Below are 27,798 nucleotides of genomic sequence, written 5' to 3'. Positions count from 1 at the left end.
ATTATCATTTATTATTATTATTTTATTAATAATTATTACTATTATTATTAATTACGATTCCCTTAATCCTTATCATCATCGCTATCACAATTATTATCATTTATTATTATTTATTATTAATAATTATTACTATTATTATTAATTACGATTCCTTAATCCTTATCATCATCGCTATCACAATTATTATCATTTATTATTATTATTATTTAATAATTATTACTATTATTATTAATTACGATTCCCTTAATCCTTATCATCATCGCTATCACAATTATTTATCATTTATTATTATTATTATTAATAATTATTACTATTATTATTAATTACGATTCCCTTAATCCTTATCATCATCGCTATCACAATTATTATCATTTATTATTATTACTATTATTATTATCATTAATAATTATTACTATTATTATTAATTACGATTCCTTAATCCTTATCATCATCGCTATCACAATTATTATCATTTATTATTATTACTATTATTATTATCACTAATAATTATTACTAATATTATTAATTACGATTCCCTTAAAATGTCAATTGTTACTACTTTTACGGAAACAGCGAATCTTAAAATGCTCATTCATACTTTTCTTTTGCCTTTCTCATCCCCGTAATCATCTTTCTTTGGTTAAAATTGGAACATTTTATGATGTCAAAAGAATTTATTATTATCAAAATTCTCATTCAAAAGCCATCAAAATTGCATCATAATTTGACGAATAATAATAGTAATAATAATAATAATAAATAATAATAAAAGTTTCAAAATTTTGAAAAATGAAAAATTTTTCATAATACATGCGCTTTTTATATTCAAATATTCATATTTAAATTATTTTCTTCCCTTTTTCCTTTTTCTTTTTTCTTTTTTCTTTGAAACTATCCAATCATTCATTAATAACTTTTTATTTCATTAATTTAAATTAAAAGAAAAAAGAAAAAACATTTTTGTTTCCTTCACATTTGACAAAGAAACATTTTTCACTTTCTACAAATAAATGATATACATTTTATTCACATTCATTTTATTATGAATTCATTTTAAAAATATTTACACTACTTTCTCTTTCTTAGAAACTTTAATTTCATTTAATTTAAATGAAAAAAAAAAAGAAAACTTGTTTGTTTGTTTGTTTTTTTCCTTTAAATTTTTCAGTTAGTTTATTGATTATTGTAAATCTAATTAAAGAATCATCATATTAACAATTCTTTTAGCATTATTAGATCAAATTACATATAAATCATAAGTTATGTTATCTTTTATCAATTCACCTTTTATCAAGCCAAGTAAACAAATGTTAATTTAATGACTTTTATCAATATTAGCAGAAATTTGGACAAAATATTTTTAAGTTATAAATTTAATAGATCAAAAGACAAAATATTTAAGTTAAAAAAAAAAAAAATTTTTTTTCACGGAATATATTAAATTGCTAATTTCTGCTTTTGTTCAAATTTTTTAAATTTAAAATTAAAAAAATTTACAATTTTAAAGCTCATTTGATGACTAACTTTTTTTGCATTTCCTTCCAGGAAAACGTTGATCGGTTGAGACATCAGCAAAACCATTCGGACAACGGCACTGAAAATAACCCGGTTGTTCGCTGTAACATTCTGCTACCGGATCACAATCATGTAATGAATCATCCTGACACGGATCCGATACTAAAAATACATATGTATATAATATTTTCATTTTAATTCAAAAATTAACTCATTAAAATAATTTGAACTTCAAGAAATAGTTTTCAGCTATCAAGGGAATTAATTTTAAATTAGAAATACGCATTAAATCAATAATGATTTCAGATTTTTTATATTCAATTTACAATTTATGATTTTAGCGCTTAGCTTTCAGCTATGCATTTAATTTAATCTGAAATCCTAATTTTAAATAATTTAATTCAATGAAACTACCTCAATATTTAACAAAAGTAAGCCCTCCTTTTGTAGAATACATTAAAATTTTAAAATTTAAATAAGCTACAAATCGTATTTTTATTAGAATTAATTTCATTTTACATTTCTAAACATACTACTTTAAAATATGCCATCTTATTCTATCAGTCATTTAAAATTATTTTATTAAAATTAGATGTGATTCTGTTATAATTATGTTATACTCTCATAAACAATTGAATAGATTAGTACTGTTTTAAAAAAAAAATTAATTAAATAATAATTTAATAATATGAATGTTATGATAATATATTAATCAATTTCACTTCATCATAATATATTAGAATTTTGTAAATTTTGTTTCCATTCATAATTCTGGCATAAATCTTTTTTTCATTAATTTTTTTTCTAGGTCATTTCATCGATATTATTAAAAAATTTTTAAAATTCCATCAATTAAATTTTAACCTTAGCCAACTAACAAACAGAATAACAATAATAATAATAATAATAAATAACAATAACAAATATTATACTAGATGATAATAACAAAGATAACAATATTATATTACTGATAATGATATAGCAATGATAACGATATAAGCATAGCTTTTTCTTCTCATTTTAATATGAATAATTATAACAACGAAAATAATAATAATAATTAATTAATTAATTACGAACAAATTTATTTATAAACTTTTGATTATTTCATTTTTTTTTCTTCCTCACATTCTATCCTTACAAAGAAAAAAAGGAATGATAAAAGATATGCATGCATATACATGAAAAATAGAATAAAATGTACGCATGATAGAGAAGAAAAGTAAAAAAAGTATATAGCGCATGCGTGCAATACGTGAAGAGAATGAAGCAAAGGAAGAGAGAAAGAAAGAAAGAAAGAAAAATTTCGTTTTCTTTTTTTTTTTTAAATTTTATTTCATTTGTTCATAAACTGGATTATATTATATACGCTTGTTAGAGTGTGGAAGAAAAAAATTTGGAGCAAATTATTGTTTGTATTTTTTATGTTTTCAATTTTGATTTTTCTTTTGTGTATGTCTCTTTTCCTCATCAATTTTATATATTATAGCCTTAAGGTATACTTGTTTCTTTTTCTCTTTTCCTTAAATGTATGTACAATAATTTAAATCATTTCAATAATTTAAATTATTTCAAATTGAAAAGAAAAGGTAAAATTTAAAAAGGAAAAGGTAGAAGGAAGAAAGAGAGAGAAAAGCTGAAAGAAAAGAAAAGCAAATAAACAAGAATTGAATAAAAACAATGAATAATGCCAAAAAAAAAATGTTTAAATTGAAATTATTAAAAATTTTAAGAAATTAAAAATAGTTCAAGAAAAAAAAAAGTTTTTTTAATTAGCAAATTTAGTCAATAAAAGTACTTTCTAGTCCTTATAATTTGATTTTCTTTTCCTCGTTTTGTTAATTTGACAAAATTTTCCATAAACAAATTTAACATTTAATTTTTTAAAACAGCAAAATTATATTTTTTTTTTTTTTTTGTTAAAAAAAAAACAGTACGGAAATTTTCAATTTTTCAAATAGAAAAATTACAAATGTTTTTTTTTTTTTCAAAAATTTCTGACTAAACATAAGGGTTTAAAATTTTTCAAAAAAACGAAAGCTTTAATTTGGGGAAAAAATAAAATTTTTTAATTTGGAAATTTATTTTTTTCTTCTTTCATCAAACTATACATTTTCATTTTCCAATCTTTCTAACTTACAAAAAGCTTGAAATTTAAATTTTCATGCAAAATTATTATCGTCAATGATTCAGAAATGGATTAGAAAATGTAGTTTTCTTATCTCTTTCTATTCATCATTATTAAACTCATGAAAATTGAAAAATTCAGGACATTGTTAGTGCGATTACACATTGTTATTCATAAGTTATTTCAACCAAAACACATTGTTACATTCTTTGATTAAAAGATTTAAATCTTAAATTATGCAAATAGAACTAATATTGTTAATACAACCAAAAAATTAGAAATTTAAATAATTTTTTTTTTTTTTTTTAAAAAATGAGAGAGAAATAACAAAGTAATGTAAACTATTCATCGATTTAATCAACCTATATTTTCTTGTTTACTATTTAATCACTTCATATGTATAGAATTTACGAAGTAATTCTTACATAATATGTCAAATTAAAGGATATACTATGATGATAATTGTTTGATTTGATGCTAAGAATCAAACATTTCTAATCATATATTTATTTCATAACTAATCGAATTTTTAACCCGATTTTCAGGCATCCGGTAACAGTTTTCCGGAGGAATCAAATGAAATAATACTAATTTCTGGGATAATATTAATATCAACAATAATAATAATAAACTTTCATGCATTTTCTTATTGCATTCACATATTGCTTAATGTATTATAATAACTGAGCAACAACATACTTTTAACATCGTTATTCCAACTTAAAATATCATAATTAATTTTAATTCATACGTAATTATTAAGTAATTAATCTTTAATTATTGATTTAAATCGATGCTGTATTTAAAATGATCTATAGAGATTAGAACTCATTCAATTATTTTCTTAATTTTCTAATAAATTTAAATATATAGTTATTTAAAAGTGATAAAGTAAAAAAAAAAAATGAATGAATAACTCACCTATAGCATTAATTAAAATTAATTCAGGTACTGCAATAACAGCTAGCGTTGCTACAAGCAACAGCTGCATTTAGCAGGGACAATTATTATTCTTTCAGGAATAGTATTTAAATTGAACAATTCAGAATTCAATTGAAATGATTGCAAAATAAAAATTAATTTTATTAAAAAAATTTGTTTGTATTTTTTTTTTTACTATTATAATTATTATTATTGGAAGAAAGAAAGTTGAAGGATAGAAAGTAGTGAATTAAAATATTGAATCAATTAGTAAGTAATTAGTGAATAGTAGAGAATAATATATCTGTTGAATTATTGCTTCGTATATATGATTCCGTTATAATTTCGCTCAAATTCTGGTTTTCTTCGATTCAAATCCGTTACAGCGAAATAATTCTTCCGGTCCAAACAAAACCAAAGCTACCACCGTTATAGTGTTGTTATAAAACTATTGCCCGAATTTCGTCTGGTTCAAAACCCTTCTTTGATCGGCAAAGGTAACAACAGAAATGGTCGCCGAAGACAGAGACCACCCTAAAAATTACCCTTTTCCCCCCCCCCCCTTCTTCCCTCCTCTTCCATCTTCCCCCCGCCTTTCATATCTGCTGTAGAGTCATCGATCTAAACCCGCATACCCCACCTCTACACTGTTCTCTTATCTTTCCCACCTTTCCACTAATTATAATTTCAACCTTCTCTTCAATTATGTCCAACTCTCGACCTTTAATGCATATGCTATCAATCGCGGTTACAGATGGATGAACGGACTAAATGAATCGGCCGGCCATTTCGTTGACCTTTCAAATGTACGCATGCATGTATCGTTGTTCTACCACTAAATTTTCCTAATTCTATCTATCTCATCTATTCCTTTCTTCTCTTTTCTTCATCTTTCATTATCAAAGATACCGATAGAATTTTATTTTGAACATTAAAAGGTAACAGCAAATCATCATTAACCACCACAATTACCCATACTATACCCATGATTTGCTATTCCATTTTCTGCTCTATATGAAAGAATGCATCGATATGTAAACAAATATTCAATTTATTCCAGAAATATTTCTCTTCTCATTCTCCATCTTCTCTTTATTTTTCCTCTATTTTAACTTTTTCTTTTATCTTCTTCCTCTTTCTCTCCTTTCTTTTCTTTTTTTTTTTTTTTTTTTCAAATCACTCTTCATTTACTTTCTGTTATTTAATATTTACAAATATTTTTTGTCATTTCAGTTCAACAAAATTTGAAACAAAATCAGGAAGAACATCAGAAAGAAAGAAATCTCCACTGCATAGAATAATATCAATGTCATCCGGATTACGGTATAATTATTCGGATTACTATATGCGACACACGAAAGAATACTGTATGATACAATAGTCTTTCGTGTTATTTAATTTAAGGAATTTAAATTGTCATTATGATTGAATACTTTTTTGTTTTTCATTTTCTTTTTGCTCAGGTAAGAATAAGGAACTAAAAAAAGAAGTATCACATTGATTCGGAACTTAAAGAAGAAGTACCAATATCATACCTGCTTTAGAACAATTTGTTCCCGGATTTGCCGGATTTAGATCGATATAGCCATCGATGCAACGGCATACGAAACCATCTTTTGTACCAATACATTTCGATTCTTTCGATTGACATCCCGTAAAGTTCGGTGAATCACATGAATTGATCACTAACCAAAAAAAAAGAAAAAAAAAAAAACATAAATTGAATAAATCAAAAGATCATTCGGTCAATCTTATCCGATTTCTCTTTTTCTAACACTAACAATTCCAATGGGCTAAATAAATAATAATAGTATATCATCTAAAATAGGTCAGTTCTTAGCTATCTTTCTCATTATTTCCAGAAAAATCATACTTTTGTTGTTACAATCAGCAAATAACTGCTAACGCAAACAAACTCATAAATTGAGCTTTTATAATTTAGCATTTCAAAATTTTCAGAAAGAAATAGTTCCTAGTACTGACTATTAATATAGATCTAATTTAAACTGCAAAGTATTTAATTTTTTTCTTTATCAAATAAAACTAATAAGCCAAGAGAAGCTCACATTTGGAACAAATTCGACCAGGCTTATTAATCGGATCTGCTGACTTGTCTGCAAAACCATGTGGACATTTGCATGTATAACTGTATGTCATATCTATGCAAATTGCTTTTGGATCACAATCAGCTAAACCCATTTGACATTCATCCATTACTAAAAAAATTTTTAATTCGTTTAAAAACAAAAAAGAAAAAAATGGACAAAAAATAATTTTTTTTTTCCCAAAAATTTTCGGTGATAATAAAAAGATCAAAAATGTTTTATGTTATTGAATGAAAAAGTTTTTTTTTTTTCTTTTTTTTTTTTAGCACATCATAAATTCTAATTACTATTATTAATTTGCATGACAAATATAAATGGACAGTGACTGATAATATCAGCGGTTATTTGAAGGTCATAGATTTGAATATGTTGCAACGAATGAATTTATAAATCATTATCAGTGATTAGTAAATAAAAACAATTTCTATTTGCTGCTGCTTATACATGCTTATTTCAAATTTCAAAACATGAAGATAAGAAAAAGCTTATAAAAAAACAAACTAACAATTGTTTTTCTAAAAAAAAATCGATAAAAAAAATTATAAATTTTCTAAAAATTGCTTTTTAAAAAAAAATAAAAATAAAAAATTGCTCATCATTAGATGCTATTTCTTTGAAAATAGTTAATTTATTATTATTATTGTTTATTATTTCTATTATTTCATTATTGATACTATTTATTTTAATCAAATATTTATATATTTATGCAGCTTAAATTGAAATTCTATTGGATGAATGAAACAATATATTTATAGCAATTAATAAACTATGTCATTATTAAATTACAGATGGAAATTCTGTAATGTTTCTTATAGAATTAGTATTATCATTAATTTTAGCAGAATTAAAACTAAAAAAAATAATTAATTAACCAAAAAGAAAAATATTTTTCCATAGTTATTCTATCAACCATGTATTAATATTTAATTTCAATTGATTTCTTTTTAATAAATTATTATTTGTAAACAAATTTCTAACAGTATATCTGCACATCTCAATTTATTAGTAATAATAATAATAATAACAATAAAGGATCGAAATTAAAATTAGATCATGATAATTAAATTGAAAACAAAAGTAATTAACTGCATACATTTATGACATTTCCGCCCCGGATTTCTTGCGCCACCTTCCGAAATATCAACGTAGCCATTACGACAACGACATGTGTAACCGATCGGCTTATCAATACAATCCGCATTTTCATCACATTGATTTGCAGCTTTTGATGCACATTCATCCACCACTGCATCCAATAAAATTTTTAATTTAAAATTTCACTCCCATATATTTATGATTTTAAATATTATCTCGATTAATTTTTTTAATAATCATTCCTCTTTTGCTTGTAATATACTATCATTTTGAAAATTTTATTTTAAAACAAATAAAATCAAAACGTATAGAATGTCTAAATTTTCATGCAACAGAAAAAAAAAAAAGAATCGAGCAATTATTAATTAGTTTTGGATATGAAATTTTGAAAAAATAAAATAAAATATTATATTTTATTTCTGGTTTGAGAAGAATTCAAGAAAACTAATTCTTCATGGTCTAATTATCTCTGATAAATTTTTTTCTTTTAAATTTGTGTGCATGTTCTCGATTAATCACACAACATTTGAATTATCACCAGAAACGATTAAATTAAATTAACAAAAGAGAACAGGAATAAGTTGACCTAATGAAATTAGTGAAAATATTAACATTTTTTCAAATTGTGTATGGAATTAAAATGAAAAATTTTATCGTTTATTCGGAAGATAAGAAATTTAAATAAATTAATTTCAAATTATTTCTTATCACATAGCTCATAACATTAGCTTAAATTCTTATCAAATCTTTTATTATAATCGGTCTATTTTTGAAACTGCAAATGTTGCCTGCATTAAAATTAAGTGATTATTAAAAGTTAATAATTAGTTTAGATTATCTCAAAAAATTTGAAACTAAAAATTAAGCAATTGAAATTAATAATAATGAATAAACAAAATTGTAAACAAACATTTTGCGCATTTAATGCCAGGTCGTGTTTTTGGTGAAATTGAAGTATCGATGAATCCTTCGTTGCAGAAACATTCATATGATAGTATGCTATCCATGCAGGATGCATTTGGATCGCAATCATTTAATTCTGGGCTCATACACTCATTTACTAAATTAGAATTAATTATTTGAGTTCCTTTTATTTAATTACTTATTTGACATTTGTATTTCATTCTGTTCGAAACTTTTATTATTTTCTTATGCATATAAAACAAACCTAAAAAATCATTTATCTACTCTTATCTGATCGATTAATTTAGCATTGTTAAAATTTTAATTTAAAATTTAATCCTTAAAATTTACCTAAGCAAATGCTATCCATACGAGTACCATTGTTTGCGCATGTGCAACGATGACGACCAGATAAATCTGGCAGACATATCTCACCATAACCTAAATAAAAAATAATTTAGCTTTAATTTTAATTTCTATTCAAATTATTCAAATTGAAAAATAAATTTAATTTAAACAAATTAAAATTTGACTCGCAGGAAACAAAATATTTAAATGATGAAATAATTTTAATTTGGAAAAATTTTAATTGTTAATCATTTTTGATTTAAATTTGAATTCTTACAATAAATTAAGTCAAATTTAGAAATTATTGACTAATTTAATTAGTGATTACTAATTGATATGCTCATTTTTTTTTTTCTAAATTTCAAAAATTTAACCTTTGCATGGTATTTTTGACTTTGGATTACATTCCGTTTCTTTACGAGCATAAGTTAGACGAGGTGAATCATTTGAAAAGCTTATTTTCTCGCCATAAACTTCGATTAAATCTTTCTGAATTTCGGTGCAATTACCAATAATATTATTAAGGTATTGTTGAAGTAAAGGTTCCAATACACACCGCGGTGAACCTTGCGGTCGAATGGTTCCTTTTTTACAAACACAATGTGTTGCACCACCAACCATCTGAAATTTCATTAAAATTCACAAAATATATGAAACAAAAGAAAAAATCTTTTCAAATCAATCAATAATTAATATTATTAACTATAATTTTAATCAAAAATAAATAACATTGATAGATATTAAAATAATACAATGACTTTTTTTGATAAGAAATTAAATTCTGTAACTAAAATTAAATTTTTTGTTTTTATTTTTTTTTTTTTTTTTAGAGAAAATAAAACATTAAAATTACTTACAATGCATATTTCTCCCAATTGATCATTACAAATCGATGGATCAGGACATTTTGCAATTGCGCTATATGTTGGATATTGTACGGTACGATTTTTAGCTCTATTTTGTCGAACTAATTTACCATTTGCGCAAAACTTTTGCGCTGATGGGCCAATTTCATCGGAGCCATCTTCGCAATCTTTTTTACCATCTTTTAGCATTTCAGCATCTATGCATCGAATTGATCCACAACTACATTCAAATTGAGTAACTGTACATTCTGAAAAAAAAAAAGTTTTTAAAAAAATTAAATGAATAAAAATTTAAAATTTACTATTCAACCTTTTTTTTTTTTTTTTTTTTTGTCTTATATTTTCTAGTTTATTAAGTTTACATAACAATAATAAAATGATTTGGGCAATTTTTTTTCTTCCCTTCTTTTTTTTTTTTTTTTTGAATTTAATGAATTAAATTTGGAAAATTTTTGAGGGAAAATTATACAATAAATTTGATAATTAAAGAAAATAATTTTTTTAGAGATATTTAGAATGAACATTTGTTATTTACAAATATATTTGTATGATTATTTTCAGTTTTATATTCATATCATTTAACATTATCAATTATCAACTATTAAATAAAATGGATTATTACGAAAATGAGAAAAGTTTGTTCTTTTTTTTAAAAATATTTATTTGAAAATCCATTTCATTTCTTTTAAAATTTATTTTGTAAAATGTTTGAATTGTATTTGCCTTTATGTTAATCCAAATTCGGTATTTACAAAAAAAAAAAAACCTTCTTTTTTTTTTTTTCTTTGTTTCTTTCAGGATATTTTATGCAATCATTCATGAAGCTTTCATTTCATTTCAAATTTAACAGATTTGATTTAATAGAAAGGAGAGGTAAAGAAGAAGAGAAGAGAGACAAAGAAAAAGAAAAAAAATTACAGAGGAGGAGAAAGTATCAAACGTCCTTCAAAATCTTTTATAAACAATTCAACCTTATCTAAAAACCTCGGTAATACTATTCCACCTGTTAATGTCCTTGATTCAATGAAGAAAGAGAAAGGAATAAAATCGTAAAAAAAAAGAAAGAAAGAAAGAAAAAAATCACAAAAGAAAAAAGTGTACCGATCATAAGAAAAAAATTCCGATAAGGAATATAAATTGGACAAAAGAAACATTCGAAATTTTATTTTAAAAAGAGAAAAAAAAAAGAAAGAAAAGGAGGGAAAAGCAAAGAAAAAAAAAAAAAAAAAACAAATCTTTGAAATGAAAGAGAAAAAAAAAAAAAGAAAATTTTTTTTGAAAAGATAAAAAAAAAAAAATGATAAACCTTCATCTGAACCATCTTTACAATCAGAAAAGCCATCCTGAAAACGTTTTCCATCAATACACTGCGAATGATCGTTGCATAAAAAATCACCAGCTGGACATGCTAAAAATAATTATAAATTAAATATTAATTATAAATATATTTTAGATGGAAGAGAAAAGAGAAACAAACAATTAAATAAATAGATTCAACAAAAAAAAAAAAAAAAAAAATTAGAAATTCAAATATGCAAATTATTATTAATCGATGTTTTTTTTTTTTTTTTTTTTTTTTTTTTTTTTTTTTTTTTTTTTTTTTTTTTTTTCTTTTATAATAAATCATAGTTTTTATTTTCAATTTTAAATAAACTAATTTCATATTTTACCAGTAAAGTTAATAAAAAAAATAGAAATTCAAATATGCAAATTATTATTAATCGATGTTTTTCTTCTTTTATGATAAATCATAGTTTTTATTTTCAATTTTAAATAAACTAATTTCATATTTTACCAGTAAAGTTATTGGAGTTAAATTTTACAACTAGTATTTGATTACTTATATTATTTATATATTATTGATATACTTTATATACATATTATCATCATTTTAGTTTTCAATTAACAATTTTTTTTTTTGCGAATTTTAATAAATTAAAATTTGAAAAAATTAATTTTATATAATTTATATGAAAATTTGAAATATGAAACATACGTTCATCCGATTTGTCCTTACAATGTGCTATACCATCCTGATATTTTGAAAAATCAATGCATGCGCTTTTATCAGCACAAACGAAATTATGTGGTGGACAACCTAAAATAATTATCAAACTCTTATAGTTGATATAATTTTGATAACAATTTAAAAAAAATTTTAGGAAAAAAAAATTTTAATTTTGATATAATTTAAGAAAATTTTTAATTTTGATATGATTTAAGAAAAATTTTATTTTTGATATAATTTAAGAAAAAAAAATTATTTACAGAACTAAAAATTTTTTATTTCAAAAATACTAATCAATCAATTGATGATTAATTAATTGATAGTAAATGATAAGTACTATGCATTAGGAATTTATATAATTTTTTATCAGTTTTTAAGTTATGATGAAAAACCAAAAATAAATAAAAAAAAAAAAGAAAAGTGTAATCTGCCAAAATAATTTTATTTTAAAATCATATGGCAGAAATTTTTAAGCTAAAAAATATCATACAGAAATATTCGTTTATACAAATATAAAAAGCAATTTCAATTTTATTTCTTAAATCAATTAATCATTTATCCAAAATATTTATGATTTTTTTTTTTTTTAATTTTATAGAAATGTTTGCTTTTCCTAAATTTTATTATTATTGTTTTTTTTTTTAAATATATTTACCCAACATTTACCTTTCATTTCTACCTAAATATATATGTGCATTGCTTTTTATACGTTATAAAATTTTTCAATCTGATAGTCAAATTTAATATTTAAATTGCTGAAAGGTTCTTTATCTTTATAAATTCCTTGTCTAATTAACTTTCTTTGTTAATTAACTTTCTTTGCAATATTCGAAACATTTTCAATTTTGATAGCCATTCTTATATGCATTTCTAGGTAATATTATAAACTAAATGTCATCAAATAAAGGTTAAAGGTCATTAAAAACTAATTGTTTGCTTATTTTCCACTGCAATTATATCCTTTCTTATAAGCTAATAAATTATCCAAGCATTTAAAAATTGTTTATATTAGCACAGTTTATAAATATATTTTCAATTTCAATTCACAATTCAAACACTCAAATTAAAATTATTGCACCACTGGAAGATATTTTAAAATAAAAATTAATTTTTTTGCGAAAAAGAATTTCAAATAACAATGATACGACAATTTAATGAACATTTGGAATTTTTTTCATTTCTTTTCTATTATTATATAAGTATTATTATTATAACAGTAAAGTTATTATTGATATTTTGAAGTTATAACTATAATACGAACGTCTATATTTAAAAATTTAATTTTCTATTAAAAAAAAAAAATTGTTTTTTTTTTTTCTTTAATTTTTAGTTTTATATTATAATTTAGAAATTTTAATAAAATGAAACCTTCATCGAATCCAGAAATGCAATCGATTGCACCATCGTTAACTTTGAACTGTGAAATGCATCGTGGAATACCAAAATGACAATCAAATTGCCATGGAAGACATTCTAAAAGAAAAATGAATTTCTTTTTTAAAAAATAAATTTCAAATTCATTGGCAAAAGATTGATGAAATGATTAAAATTATATTCCTTTTGATCGAAATATGCAAATATATATTAATAGGAATAATTTTAAATTTTAATTAATATTTTTAATTTAATTCAAAAATTGAAATTTTTAATTTCTATCAAATTTTTTAAATCACTTCATTCATTGTTTACAATAAATCTTTTCCTTTTTTGTTTAAAATTAAGCATCAAATTTGTTAGTGAATTCATCAGCAAATAAAAATCTTTTTTATAAATTTTTTTATAAACTAATCATTTATGAATGTAATTTTTATTCATTATATTAATATGCTGGAAGATTTTTTAAAGTATATTTTTAAACTATTTAATCTATTAGCTGTATAATTATTTTTAGATTACAAATTCCAAAAATTTCATTGATTCAAACCTAACTAAGTAATAACTGAAATACAACTTTTCGGCATACATAGCGCCAAAACATTGATAATAATTAAATGATCATCGAATGGCATTTATTTAAATTATTACTCAAAAATTCATACATATTTGTTAGATTAAACAGAAGAACGAAATTTATAGTTAAAACTCGGTTAAAGTTAATTAATTCAGATTTAACTTTTGATTTTGATCTTTTTTTTTTTTTTTGAAAAGTGATCCATTTATCATTTATATTTTTAATTTAATTATTATCATTGTTGAGTTACTTTCAATTGCTTCTATTCCTACTAATTCATATTTTTTTAATTATTAGATTTAAGTATAAGAAAAAAAAAAGCTTTTTTTGTATTTTTAGTTAACAAACAAATAAATGAAAAAAAATAAATTAGTAAATAAGAATTGATCTAATAATAATTAATAATTAAATATTTTTTTGACCAATAAATTTTTTTAGTCAGTAATTTTTTTAGATTTTTTTTTATGCATAGATTTTCATGCTTGTGCATAAAATTTTTATGAATAATTTAAGGAATAGAAAAAAAAAATTTCTTTAATGATTAATTTTCAAGGTTGAAATTGTTATGAAGAAATTAAATGCTAATTTTCATATTTCAACGGTTTTCTGACCGATGAATTAATTACACAAGGTCATTTGTATAGATGAAATTGAATTTATGTAAATAAACTAATAAATAGAAAATGGATGTGATGCTTGATGGGAAAGTATAAAAATAAAATTGAAATGTAAAAGAATTTTAATCATAAAAAATTATTTGTAACAATTAAATAAATTAATTGTTATGTAAATAATCTAATTAATAACTAACAAAAATAAATAAATTTATTTTAATATTACCTTCAAATAGCGAATGATTTACTTTAATTGTTTTAATGCAAAAATTTAATATTAGCATTTGATAATGAAAGTTATACTAATAATTTTTAGCAAAATTGATTATTTTAAAAATATAATTTTTTCTTCTTTCACTTTTGAGATTTCTTAATTTGTGTTTTTTAGTAAAATATAAAATTTATTAAATGAATTTCACTGAATAATCACAAATGGCTATTATTGTCAATAAGATAAAGAATTTTGCATATTTGTATATCCAATAAATAAGAGAACACAAATACATATACTTATGTACTCATTTCAATTTCTTATATATATTTTTTTTTAAATTTCAAATATACTAATCAAATTATAATATGCAGTTTTTTTTTTTTTTTCAAATCAGAAAGACTGTATAATTTCATAGAGTTATGTTTAATTATAATTCGAAATGAATGATATATAATTAAGATTTATGAGAAATGTTAATTAACAATTCAAATGAGCTATGACAGGTGATGTACTCATTCAATAATAATTTTATTTAATTACTATTATTTGATTAATTATATGAGGATTTCAAAAAAGAGAAATTCTCATCATTATAACAAAAAGTGAACAATTAGATCAAAAACTAGGTATTGTATATTAATCAATAATTAAATAGGAAATTGTGTACTGATATACTCAAATAACGAGAGAAAATATATATATATATACATACATTTATGTACCAAATTCAATTTTCGATGTATTTTTTTTTTCACTTTATGCATCATACAATTTTTAACTTAAGAATGAAATGTTGTAATTTAATTCGTACCACTTTTTTTCGATTCTATCATTTTATAAAATTGACACCATTTTAAATTTGATGTAAATTTGTTTAAAAAAAAAAGGAAAAGAAAAGAAATCTCAATGAAATGATGTGTAAATTTATAGGATCAATGTTTGTTATTTAAATTAAAATTAAAAAAGAAATGAGATTTGATAATTATAACTTAGAATTTTTATCTTTAGTATTATTATTTTAATTTATACTGATCACAAAAGGATAGATTAAAAATTGTGGAAATGAATTTATGAATCAGAAATTAATAATAGCAGTAATTATGAAGTTTTTAAAGTTTCAAAAATTAATAATATTCATAATTTCAAGTGTAAATTTGCATTAAATAAACAAAATTTGCAAGGAGAGAAGGGAAGAAAAGCGTTTCTGAGAATAAAAAAGGAAAAAAACGATTTTAATAATTCATTCAAATTTATTTAATCAAAATTTAACGATGCATTACGAATGATCAAAAATAAAAGTTTAAGTTATTTGATAATTTGTAAAAATTTTCCTCTTTTTCTTACCTACTATAATCGATGAATTAAATTGAAATAATTAAATGTATTATTTCTTTTATACAAATTTTTGTCAACGATTATTTTTTATACTTAAACCAGAAATTTTTTAAGAAAAATTTAATTTATTTTTATTATCGAAATAGTTTCTTCTTTTTTTTAAATTGTAAAATAAAATTTCTGTTTTCAGTAAGAAATAATTTTTTTTATTTAAAAAAATGAAAAAAAAAATGATGGAATGATTTACAAATTTGTAAAGTCCAATGTTGTGGATTTGAAAATAAAATAATTTTTTATAGAATTGTTTATCTTCTTTACTCATTCTCTCTCTCTCTCTCTCTTTCTTTATTTTTTAAAAATAATAAAACTCAAATTTTGAAAAAAAAAAACAAATCAAAAAGAAAAATTAATTTTTTTTCATACTTTTTGAATGATATAATAAAAGGACAAAAAAAATTTCAAAAGTATTCTTACTATAATTTATATGTTTTATTGTTTATTTTTTTGAACTTCAAATTCGAATATAATTTTTATATATTTTTTTTTTCATTTTAATTAAACTAAATAACAACGAGAAAGTTTGCCTTTACTTTTGGATAAACTTTTATGGATGAAAAAAATGGATTAAAATTTTTTAATCTAAATAGAATGGTTTAATATATTTCTAATTCGAAATGAATTAATTATTCATTAGCTATGTTTTCAGTTTCAAATCAGTTAGTTAAAAAAAAAAACATTCCTAAAGCTGAAAAAGTTAATTAAATTATATTTTCAATTTCGAATAATCATTTTCGATTTCAACAAGTAAATTTTTTTGTTAACCGAACGAATATGAAAAAAAAAATGAAAAATGATGATGAAAATATTTTTGTAAGGTCAAGGTAAATTCATAAATTTATTCATTTTTCTTCGTTTTCATTTCTTTCTTCTTTTTTTTAAATTATTGATTTAATTTCACTTTTGATTTTAAATTCCATTTTTTTAATTTTTGAAAAATTTAACGAAAGGAATAAAACAATAAAAAGGGAATTGTAATTTAGGTAAGACACAAAAAATTATATATTTCTGTCGGAAACTCTTAAGTTGCAGTTTTATTAATTTTAATTTTTATTTTAAATTAAATGTCTGTTTAAAAAAATATTGAAATTAATTAAATGAAACAGTAATTATCACTGAATATTGTTAGTATTTCAAAATGAATAAATGATAAATTTTATCACTAAAATTATATTTCAAGCAATTGTCTTAGGAAATTTAATTAAATTTCAAATATGTTTCAAATGTTTGTCTAAAAAAAAAACTAATAATATGTAATGCATTCGAGTTTAAATTTTGATAATAAATGTAAAAGAAAAAAAAAATAATTTTGAATTTAAATAGTTTAAAATTGAATATTTATTAACTTTTAAACTTTTAAATATTTATTCAAAAAGTTTATAATTTTACTGAAAAACCATCCTTTTAATAATTTTATTTTTATTTTCACACTATATCGATTACATTTTATTTATTTAATTTTCAATATTATCTTAACAAATAAATAAAAATAGAAATGAAAAAAGATTTTTTTTTTTTCACACCAATTAAAAAATGTTAAAATTTCTACAAAATTATTTGTCATAGAATATTGATGACAAAAGTATTCGATAGCTTTTTACAAGACATATGGAAATTCTGATTCAATTACTGAAGAAAAATGGAAAAAAATTGAATTCTGATTTTTTATTGCTAAAAAAAAAATTGAATATTAGCAATTTGTTAATATTAATATTAATTTTAATTTTTATTAAATTTACTTACTGAGAAAATTTAATTATTGTAAATGATAACAAATAAATTTATTTACAAATATAGCAAAACAAATTTGACAATTTTTATAAACTTTTTACAAATTAAGAATAAGTTTTAGAGTTAATTTTGTTTTTTTCTTTTTTGTCTTTTATATTATTTTATAATTTCATTACTGTGCTTATTATTTTACATCAATTCAAAATATTTATTAGTTTTATTATCCATTATTTCATTTTATTTTGCAATGTGTTAACATTGCGTATTTCTTACATTTCAAATTTGATTAAAAATTTAATTCAAATTCAGATTTAATGATGATGAAAAAATTAATTATTATTGGCCACTTTGCAAATTTAATTAATGAAATTTTAGTAAAGCTAAAAACCATAATGTTATGTGGAAAGTTGCAAAAAAAAAAAAAAAAACTGAGTAATTCTAATTTTTCAGTAATTTTTAATCAATGAACTATAATTAAATTAAATAGTATAAACATATATCTAAGTAGGAAGAGAGAAAAGGCAATTAAATATTATAAAAGATATTAACTTTCCTACAATAATGTTTGCATCAAGAAAAACCGGATTTGCTTTAAATATAAACAGGATTATTTCTTATTGAATTATGCCAAATTTACAATTTCTAATTTCATTACTTTAGCTAAAAAGTAAATTGTAGAAAGAACCGGACAGTTAACAATTCCTTTTCAAATATTTGCTATGAAACAAAATGATGCAAAATGATTTAGGTAAGTTAATTATTGTTTAATTATTGCAATTATTGATGAAATCAGAGAAAAATTCTTTAATAAAACAAAATTATTGATTCAATTATAAATAATTCATTTGAATTTTAAATATTATAAAAATTATTTTATAAAATAAAACTATTAGTTAGTTAGACTAAAATTAAATGACCAAATGTAATCATTAAGTTAAGAAATAAACATTATCCGGAAAAATCTACACTAATACCGGATATAAATAAGTCAATATTGAAAAAGTTTGTAGAAAAAAAAAAAAAAAAAAGGTTTTTAACTTTCTGTAAAATCAAATAATAATACCATTACTTAAGTCTTAAGAAGTAATTTTAATAAAACAAACATATTATTAAAATTTTATCAATGCAACTTTTTTTTTTTTTTTTTTTACTTTCAATTAATACTGTGCTTATTTTCAATTAAAATTTTAATTAAAACACTTTATTTTCTTTGATTATCGCATGCAAAAAAAAAATTTTTTTCAACTTTTCAATCAAAATTAATATCTTATCAGCTTAATCAATCAATGAATTATATTATTATCTTAGATTAACCTCAAATTTCCAGCGCAATTGATACAGTTATTATCACTATTATCATCTTTTATCATCTGTTGTTATCACTATCGCTATAAAATTACAATTAATTTAGGTATGATAATATCATAAAATAAATTATATTGAAATATCTTTTTTTTTTTTTTTTGCAAAATAATCTGATTTCATTACTTTACTAAAGTTATAAATTTTTAATGAAATGATTGATTGAGTAATATAATTTGATTTTTTTTTCAAATTATAATAAAAATTATGATAATTTATTGTAATTTTAATTATAATCAAATTTTTATATTAAAAAGAAAATTTAATCATTGCATTTCTCACTATTTATGAATGAATAATAATTATTACATGTAATGTAACCAAGGTTATATCAAATTTTTTCGCTTCTCCCTCTCTCCCTCTCTCTCTCCCTCTCTCTCTCTCTCTCTCTCTCTCTTAATGAGAGGTTAAATGAAAGGACGAATATCTCAGGTAATTGCTTTGGTGGTTTAAAAAAAAATAAATAAATAAATAAATGGTAATAGTATTAGGATGATTGTAGGAAAATAGGATAGAAGAGAGGATGAAAAGAAAGTAAAAGAAAAAAAAAAGAAATAAATTTTGTAAGATATCACCGATTGATTTGACCTTTATACGAATTTTTTTTTTTTTTTTTTTGAGGTTAAATTTTTAAAAATGAACTTTTCATTTCTTTTTTTTTTTTTGGTTTTAATTTATTATCATTATTTCTATCTTCAATTTCTTACTAAAATTAGTAAAAATTAGGAAAATAAAGAAAGTAAAAAATAGGAAAGATATGAAAACAAAATGGTGGTAACATTTAGAGATAAATGTTAAACTAAAATTTAAAACTTTAATCTTTTTTAAACATTCACTAATTTCTTTGAATTTTTGTGATTTTTTTTTAAAAAAAAAAAAAAAAAAAAAACGAATGAAACATGAATGACCATTTTAAAATTAATTAAATTAATGCTTGTAATTTTGAAGAAATGAAAAATAGTTGAAAATCAAATTTTTTAGGTATTATTTTTATAATACAAAAAAAAAACTGAGTAATTCTAATTTTTCAGTAATTTTTAATCAATGAACTATAATTAAATTAAATAGTATATTAAAATTTAATTACTAATTATTATATATGTACACGTATTGTTTGGCTTAGTTACTTTATTATATTTAATTCTGTAAAATTAAATTTAAATATATAATTAATTTTGGAATTTTTTTTCGAATATTTTCACTGTATGCTTAATAATTTTGATAAAATTTGATGAAAAAAAAAAATTTTTTACTGAAGTGCGAACGTCTTTTTTTCACTGTTTCAATTCAAATAACAATAATAATAATAATAATAATAATAATAATAATAATAATTTAATAATAATAATAATAATAATAATAATAATAATAATAATAATAATAATAATAATAATAATAATAATAATAATAATAACAATAATAATAAAAAAGGAACTCTTTAAATTGCGGTAAGGTGAAAGTATTCTATCAAAGGTGTTGAATTTAGCATACTTCAAATCAGTGCCACTATAATGATGACAATTGATGACATTGTAATTGAAAATGAGTTCAAGGTAAAGAGATGCCTATGTCTTCATTGGATTTTACATTTTCATTGGCAAACTTTTAAAATAATTTGAACGATATCAAAAAAAAAAAAAAGTTTTTTTAATGTCAGAAAAAAATTTTCGTCAAAATAATTGATAATTGATTAAATTATTAAAGTGAAGAATAAATAATTATTTAATATAAACAATATTAGTATTAATATAAAATTATTGTTTGTTTTTTAAACTGTCCAAATAAATATATCAAATTTAAATTTTCCACAATGTAATATTCTTGCAATAGTAAAAATTTCGTAAAATTAAACATAAATGATTAATTTAATTTAAAAAAAAATTTTTTTTCTTGTATTTTTATTTAAATAAGATAATTTAAATGAGATAATAATTTATTAAAATGTTCAAAATTTAATTTTTAACAAATTTGTTTAAAAAGTAACAATAATGCTAAGTAATTAATAAGTGATTGTTACAATTTTAATAATTTATTTAACAAATATTTTCCAATAATTTTATATGCTTTATTCATTCATTCAACATTTGTCCTTAACCTTAATTTTGTTTGAATTAATAATAACAATAATAATATCTGTGATATAATTTTAATATAATTAATAAAAGTGAAAATATTTTACTTTGAATTATTGAAAATTTTAATTGATTTCAAATTTTTTGGCAATATCTTGTAAAATTTATAAGTTTGAAAATTTAAATTACATCAAATAATTATCAGTTATTATATAAATATGTAGAAATTACTACTACTATGTAAATAGTAAATAGATGTGCAAATTGTTTATTTGTGTGTAAATATTTTTATGATCAAATATAGTAATAGGATGAATAAATAAGTAATGGAAATTTTGTTCCTGAAAAGCATTTCTTCCCGATTAGTTACTTCTGAGTCTTTCGATCATCAATTTGACCTTGAAAATTGCGGTCAGACGAGGTCATAATATTCCCTTTATTCAGATGTATTGCAATTTTGTTCGAAAAATTAGAAAATATTTTAGAATGAATGATTCAATCTCCCTCTCTCTCTCTCTCTCTCTCTCTCTCTCTCTTTCTCTAAAATATCCCTTCCATTCCATTTTAACTTCTTCCGTTCTTTTCTCCTTTTTTTTTTTTTTTTTTTTATTTGTTTAAAAAATAAAATAAAATATAAAAAAGGGAAAAAAAAAAGGAATTGCAACAAATATTTGAAGAATTGATAGTCTTATTGCATTGCCTTCGTCATCTTTCAAATTAATAATTGAAATAAAAAATATTGAAAATCGAATTACTAAATAACTGTGTTTTTTTTTTCTTTTAATTAATGAAAATTCATAATTACTTTCGTACTGTACGTTGATTTCTTATTTCAAATTATTCCGAAATTTTCATTGTTAATTTCTTTCTCATCCATCCTAATTTTTGTTGCAGAATTCAATTTTTTTTTTTTTTTTCAAATTGTTTATTTGAAAAAATGATAAATTGTTGTTGAAACTTATCAAACTTACTATCCTTATCATGATTACCATTTTTATTATTATTACTGTTATTGGTTATCATCATTGTTGTTATTATTATCATATATTTGATTATTAATGCTATCATGCGAAAAAAAACTAGCAATTTTTCAATGTAATACTGATAATGATGATACAAAATAATAATAATTTTAGCAGTATCAATGACTAAGTTAATTCTTCGCTATTATCAGTACTTCATTTCAATTATTAAATTTGAATAATATTAATAAGAGAAATTAGCTAATTTTTCCCTTCTTTCATTCAATCTTTATACCAATAATAAACTCAATTATCCATCTAATTTTGGAAATATGAATGAATTTAGAATTTAGTGTAAGTGAAATTGAATTACGCTTCCTATTTCTCATCGTCGATTAAATGAATGAATAAATTGAATGAATGAAAGTAAGGTGTTTAAAAATGATCATCGTTAAGGGAAAGGACAGCGAGATGAATTGAATGACGAAGTAAGGATGCACCATTAATCAACCAACCTTTCCTTCCAGCATCTCTTAACCTGTTTATGCCCATTTGGTCAGTGTGTAGCACTCGTTTTTATGGTAATGACAAATAATGACGATGATAATGACGACGATGACAACGATGATAATGATGATGATGATGATGATGGTGATGATAATAGTGATGGTGACGACAATGATGGAATGATGATGATGATGATGATGGTATAATGACGATGATGATGATGATGACGATAATGGATTGATGATGATGACAATGATGGAGTGATGATAATGGTGCCGATGATGATGACGATGGTAATAATGATGATGACGACAATGATGGAATGATGATGATAATGATGGTATAATGACGGTGATGATGATGACGATGGCAATAATGATGATGATGATAATGATGGTGATGATGATGGCGATAATCATGATTTCGGTTAGGAAGTATAACTTTAATGTTCACCATTAATTTATTCTTTTCCCTAACAACAAAAATGTATTATTTGAAATGTGCAAAATAAATGCATAGTTTTTGTGATAATGATCGTGATAACGATAATAAAGTTAATCTCTTATTGATTGAAAATTTTTTACTTCATTAAATAGGAAGAAAATTACAAGATTTTTTTCTGAATTTAATTATAGATTGAATTGTATTGGATACCTTACAATACTAATCTAACGAATTGTTTATAAGCATTAAATTAATTAAATAACTGAAATGATAATTTTTATTATTAACTTACCATTCACTTATCATCTTGCATTTACATTTCTGAATCAGTATTATTTCAAATATAATATTTTCACCTATTTTAATAATAGAAATTTATATATGAGCACTGAGAAACCTATACATAATATGAAATTTGTAATTATTTATTCAAGTTAATTAAATATAAACATTTTGTGTACTCATTTGAGAGTGTATAAATTTCCATTTAAAAACAAAAAAAAATTGTAGAAATTTAAAATTTTTTCAAAGGTAACATTTTCACATAAAATTAAATTTTCTTTTAATTTTCATACTTTTATCTTTCAAAAAATGACGGAAATTTTTATATTATTTTTTTTTGAATGATTTTAGAAATAAAAAAATTTTTTAATTGTTAAAGTAAGTACAAAATGACGAGCAAATGAAATTAAAATCGTCGTTTCAGTTTTAAAACTGCAAAAAAAAAAAATAGAAGGAATTATCATGAAAAAAATTGTATATTGATTTGAACTAAATATGAAATTTAAAATGTAAACAAATTTGAAATGTAAACTGTAAGGAATGATTATAATTAATTTTCAAAGTAAGTAAAGTGTATTTAATTTTCGATAAAAGATGAAAGAAATCTCAATAAAAAGAGAATATTAAAAAAAAAAAAAACTTATTAAAAAGAAAATACAAAAAAATTTAATACTTTACAAAATGATGGAACTCAAAAATTTACAATAAATGATTGAATGATATTTAATTTGATAATGGCCTCATTTTATTTTATCATTTGCAAAAAGAAAAACAAAATAAGATTTGAAAAAAAAAAAAAATTAATTCAAATAATTCTGACATTCACATTTAATTATTAATTTTAATCACATTTAATTGTTAATTTTAATGTATGCAATTTGGTGTACTAAAACTAAATTTTTGTTATTTTTTTTTTTTGTTTAATTAGAATAATAGAAGGAATAAGAGAATATTTTTGAAACTTTTAGTGAAATGGATTGGTGTTAATTTGATGTTAGAAAGTAAAAAAAATATTTCTTTCTTAAGGTTAAATTTTTAGATTAAAATTACATTTCAAAATTTTACAAATCATTTTATGAAAATTTTCCTTACAATTGAAAAAAAAAAAAAAAGTGAAGGAAAAAATCTTATTACTATCTTCAAAAATAGTTGAAATGACAATTTTGAAGTAACTAAAAAAATTTTTTTCTTCATTAATGATAAGATAGAATGAAAAATGATAATGGAAAAGTAATTTTGATAATAATAATAACGAGAATCAATAATATTTGCAAATAAATGAAATAATCATAGGATAAAAATTATTGATAATTAATGATCTCTAATTTGAGCTAATTAAGCAATTTGAATTATTTGAATCAAAAACAGATTAGATGAATGCAAAAAATTATAAAAACTGATTAGATGAAACTTATAAAATAAAAAATAATTAGCAAATGTCATATTTAGATATTGAAATCGTTTTAGAGAGTATGATTAAAGTTTTTTTTTTTTTTTAAAAAAAAAGCTCATTGATTTTTACAAATTACTTTTTTCACTCTTAACAGTGACACAGAATAATGGTTTTGTTTTTAAATTTATAAATTTCATATTATTCAAATGGTTTCATTTGTTGCTTTTATGAATGCAAAATTAAAAATTAAAAAAACCACAAATTTAAAAGAAATATTTTTTACTTTTCTCACTTAAATCTATGAAAGTATTATCAGTTAAATTAGTGAAACAGTTTATTATCTATTATCTATTCGACATATATCGCTAATTAATAATCGTAATAATTAATAATTAGCACATTGACTCATTAAATTATTAATTGATCTAATTATGATAATTAATCAAATGACTTCATGAAACTTTATTTGTTAATATTTTATTGCAAAGGTTCAAAAAATTTTAAATAATCATTATAAAGGTTGTTAAATTCAAACAATACCATATTATAATTGTTTATGAGATTAAATGTATGCAAATGTTTATTAATACATTTATTATTCATTAAATTATTTATTTGTAAACAATTATAAATTTAAATTAAGGTAGCAATATTTTTGATAAAACATAAAATTTGTAATATACCAACCAATTAGCTATCTTATTGTTATAGCAAAAAACACTCTCAAAAATTTTGCAATGATTTTGTAAACAAAACATTCCAAGCAAATAAACATAAAAATTTATCTAGCCAAATAAATCGTATATGTTTTATTATCTTTGAAATTTTTTTAAAATTCAAAATTTAAAACTCAAAATTCTTACAAACAATTCTTTCAGTTTAAAATTTCAATTTCTTATTTTTACTCTCATCGTTAAGATTTAATTAAAATTTATAAGTTTATATATGCAGAAGTGTTGTTAATATGTTTATATGATTTAAAATTTTAATATTATTATCTTTATTTGAATAATTTTTTTTTTTCAGTTTAATTTTTCTTTTAAAAAAATTTGAAAAATACAAAATGTTTCAAACTTTTTTATACTAATGCATCCGTAGTTTAGAATTTTTAACTGGTTTTATCATTTACTCTGAAAAAGCAGAAAAAAAAAAAAAAACAACGAAAAAAGAAAAGAAAAGAACTGATAATTAATTAAAACCAAAAAAAAATGTTAAATTCAAGTTTGAAAGAAGCAAAATTTTTATTTTTCAACTACTAACTGTAATTTTAGTGAATTAACAAAGTAAAAGAATTCTCAATTTAAATTTCTATGTACATTTAATATCCATTTTATTATTTTAAAATATCAATAAATAAAAATAAAATATGAATTGATAAAAAAAAAATATATCAATTTAAAACCATTAATAAATAATGCAATTAAAAAATATTAATAGATAATACGATTGATATTTTAATAAAATTTGAAATTAAAATTAATTGTGCATTCCGAGTTGTTAATTTTTTTTTTTTTTAGAAATTAATTATAATTTCAATTCCATCATTCTTTTTTTCTTTTTTTGAAAAAAAAAGAATTTTTTTGTGATTTTGATAATGCATATTAGCAGATAAAATAGCTTTTTTTTGAATAAAAATTTGAATAAAAATTGAAATGCAAAAGTAAAAATAAAAATAAATAATAGCAAAAGTAATAATTAGCTTAATGAGATGAAATGATTAAATTATGTTGTAAACAATGACAAATTTCAATGAAATGTCATAAGATTTTAGAGGTGACAAGTTTGAATTGATGAGAGAAAATAGAATGAAAGGGATGGTAATTAAATTTTATCATGACATATTTACATAAAAAAAAAAAAAAAGGAAAGAAAACTCTCCTTAAAATGACCCAATTTTTGTCTATAAAATTTGTAAATCTCTAAATATATGTAAATTTTTTACTTGTTTTAATACATGTCACAATTCAAACAAGCAATAAAAATAAGTTTTAATTAATAAATTATTTCAAAATTTGAAAATGAAATTGAAATATTGAAATTAACAATTTAGAAAATAATCGCAATCAAAATTTTACACATGTATTTAAAATTTATTTTAGCAATTTTGTTTAACTATTACTTGATAGAGTATGCTTAAAATAAATTGACTACAATGAATTCATGAAAATTTCACTTAATTTTTTAACAATCAAAAAAAAAAATAAAAAATAAAATCCTATAAAATAAATTAAATTTTAATATTAAACAATCAATTCATTATAAAGTTTAAAAAAAAAAAAAGTTAAATTCATTCAATTTAATTTATTTATTTCTTTTCTAAAAAATTGTTATATATTAAAAAAAATTTTTCATAAATATAATTTTGATAAAAAGGAAACAAAAAAAAAAAAAAAAGGAGAAAAGAATTATTATATAAAAAAAATAAAGAAGGAGAGAAAGAGAGAGAGAGAGAGAGAGAGGAGAGAGAAGAAATGATATGAATACCTTCATCTGAACCATCGATGCAATCCATGGTACCATCCTGCACTTTCAGCAGTGGAATACATTTATTATCAATTGAGCATTTAAATTCATTTCTTGAGCAATTATGTCCGATTATTACAGTTTTATTACTACTATTTGAAGCAGTAATAGCAATATTAGCTATGCCTAAAGCTAAGCTAATAAGGCTTATTAATTGAATATTTAATTCCATATGATAAACAAATAAATGACCGATTAAATTGGGCCAATTACCACAGAGGAAAAGTAGCAATTATAGTGAATAATAGTAACTGTAATAATACAATCATACAATAACAATAATAATAATAGTAATATTAATATTAATAGTAATAGTAATATTTTTTTGAAAGTAATAGTGATAGTAAAAACAAGAAAGTAATTTAATATACTATCATTATCACTATCATAATCATTGATCACTGATTTTTAAATATTTAAATGATAGTAAAAAAAAAAATTAGTAGTAGTAATAGTGAAAGA

At 20.9% G+C, this 27,798-nt stretch overlaps 2 protein-coding genes across 2 annotated transcripts in view; one reads left to right on the top strand and one right to left on the bottom strand.

The window, feature by feature from the left end:
- Nucleotides 1–27,508, bottom strand: part of Bm11500 (Calcium binding EGF domain containing protein) — a gene marked incomplete at both ends in the record, with an annotated part of 49,601 nt that extends 22,093 nt beyond the window's left edge. The window contains 12 exons of the mRNA XM_043077724.1: nucleotides 1,525–1,677; nucleotides 6,100–6,249; nucleotides 6,631–6,780; nucleotides 7,763–7,915; nucleotides 8,675–8,824; nucleotides 9,019–9,108; nucleotides 9,390–9,636; nucleotides 9,873–10,129; nucleotides 11,188–11,289; nucleotides 11,878–11,979; nucleotides 13,258–13,362; nucleotides 27,298–27,508. Of these exons, the coding sequence (XP_042933658.1) occupies nucleotides 1,525–1,677; nucleotides 6,100–6,249; nucleotides 6,631–6,780; nucleotides 7,763–7,915; nucleotides 8,675–8,824; nucleotides 9,019–9,108; nucleotides 9,390–9,636; nucleotides 9,873–10,129; nucleotides 11,188–11,289; nucleotides 11,878–11,979; nucleotides 13,258–13,362; nucleotides 27,298–27,508 (1,870 nt within the window). The remainder of the gene's footprint in view (nucleotides 1–1,524; nucleotides 1,678–6,099; nucleotides 6,250–6,630; nucleotides 6,781–7,762; nucleotides 7,916–8,674; nucleotides 8,825–9,018; nucleotides 9,109–9,389; nucleotides 9,637–9,872; nucleotides 10,130–11,187; nucleotides 11,290–11,877; nucleotides 11,980–13,257; nucleotides 13,363–27,297) is intronic.
- Bm17426 (Uncharacterized protein) lies at nucleotides 22,772–23,380 on the top strand (the record flags this gene model as incomplete). Its single annotated transcript, XM_043077725.1, has 2 exons — nucleotides 22,772–22,894; nucleotides 23,330–23,380. The coding sequence occupies 2 exons, from the start codon at nucleotides 22,772–22,774 to the stop codon at nucleotides 23,378–23,380; spliced, it is 174 nt and encodes a 57-aa protein (XP_042933659.1).
- Nucleotides 27,509–27,798: the final 290 nt, after the last annotated feature.

The sequence above is a fragment of the Brugia malayi genome (assembly GCF_000002995.4).
Source record: "Brugia malayi strain FR3 genome assembly, contig: Bm_v4_Chr1_scaffold_001, whole genome shotgun sequence".
NCBI classification, from domain to species: domain Eukaryota; kingdom Metazoa; phylum Nematoda; class Chromadorea; order Rhabditida; family Onchocercidae; genus Brugia; species Brugia malayi.
Note: the sequence above shows the minus strand (reverse complement) of the source record. Positions and strands in the feature narration are given on the sequence as shown.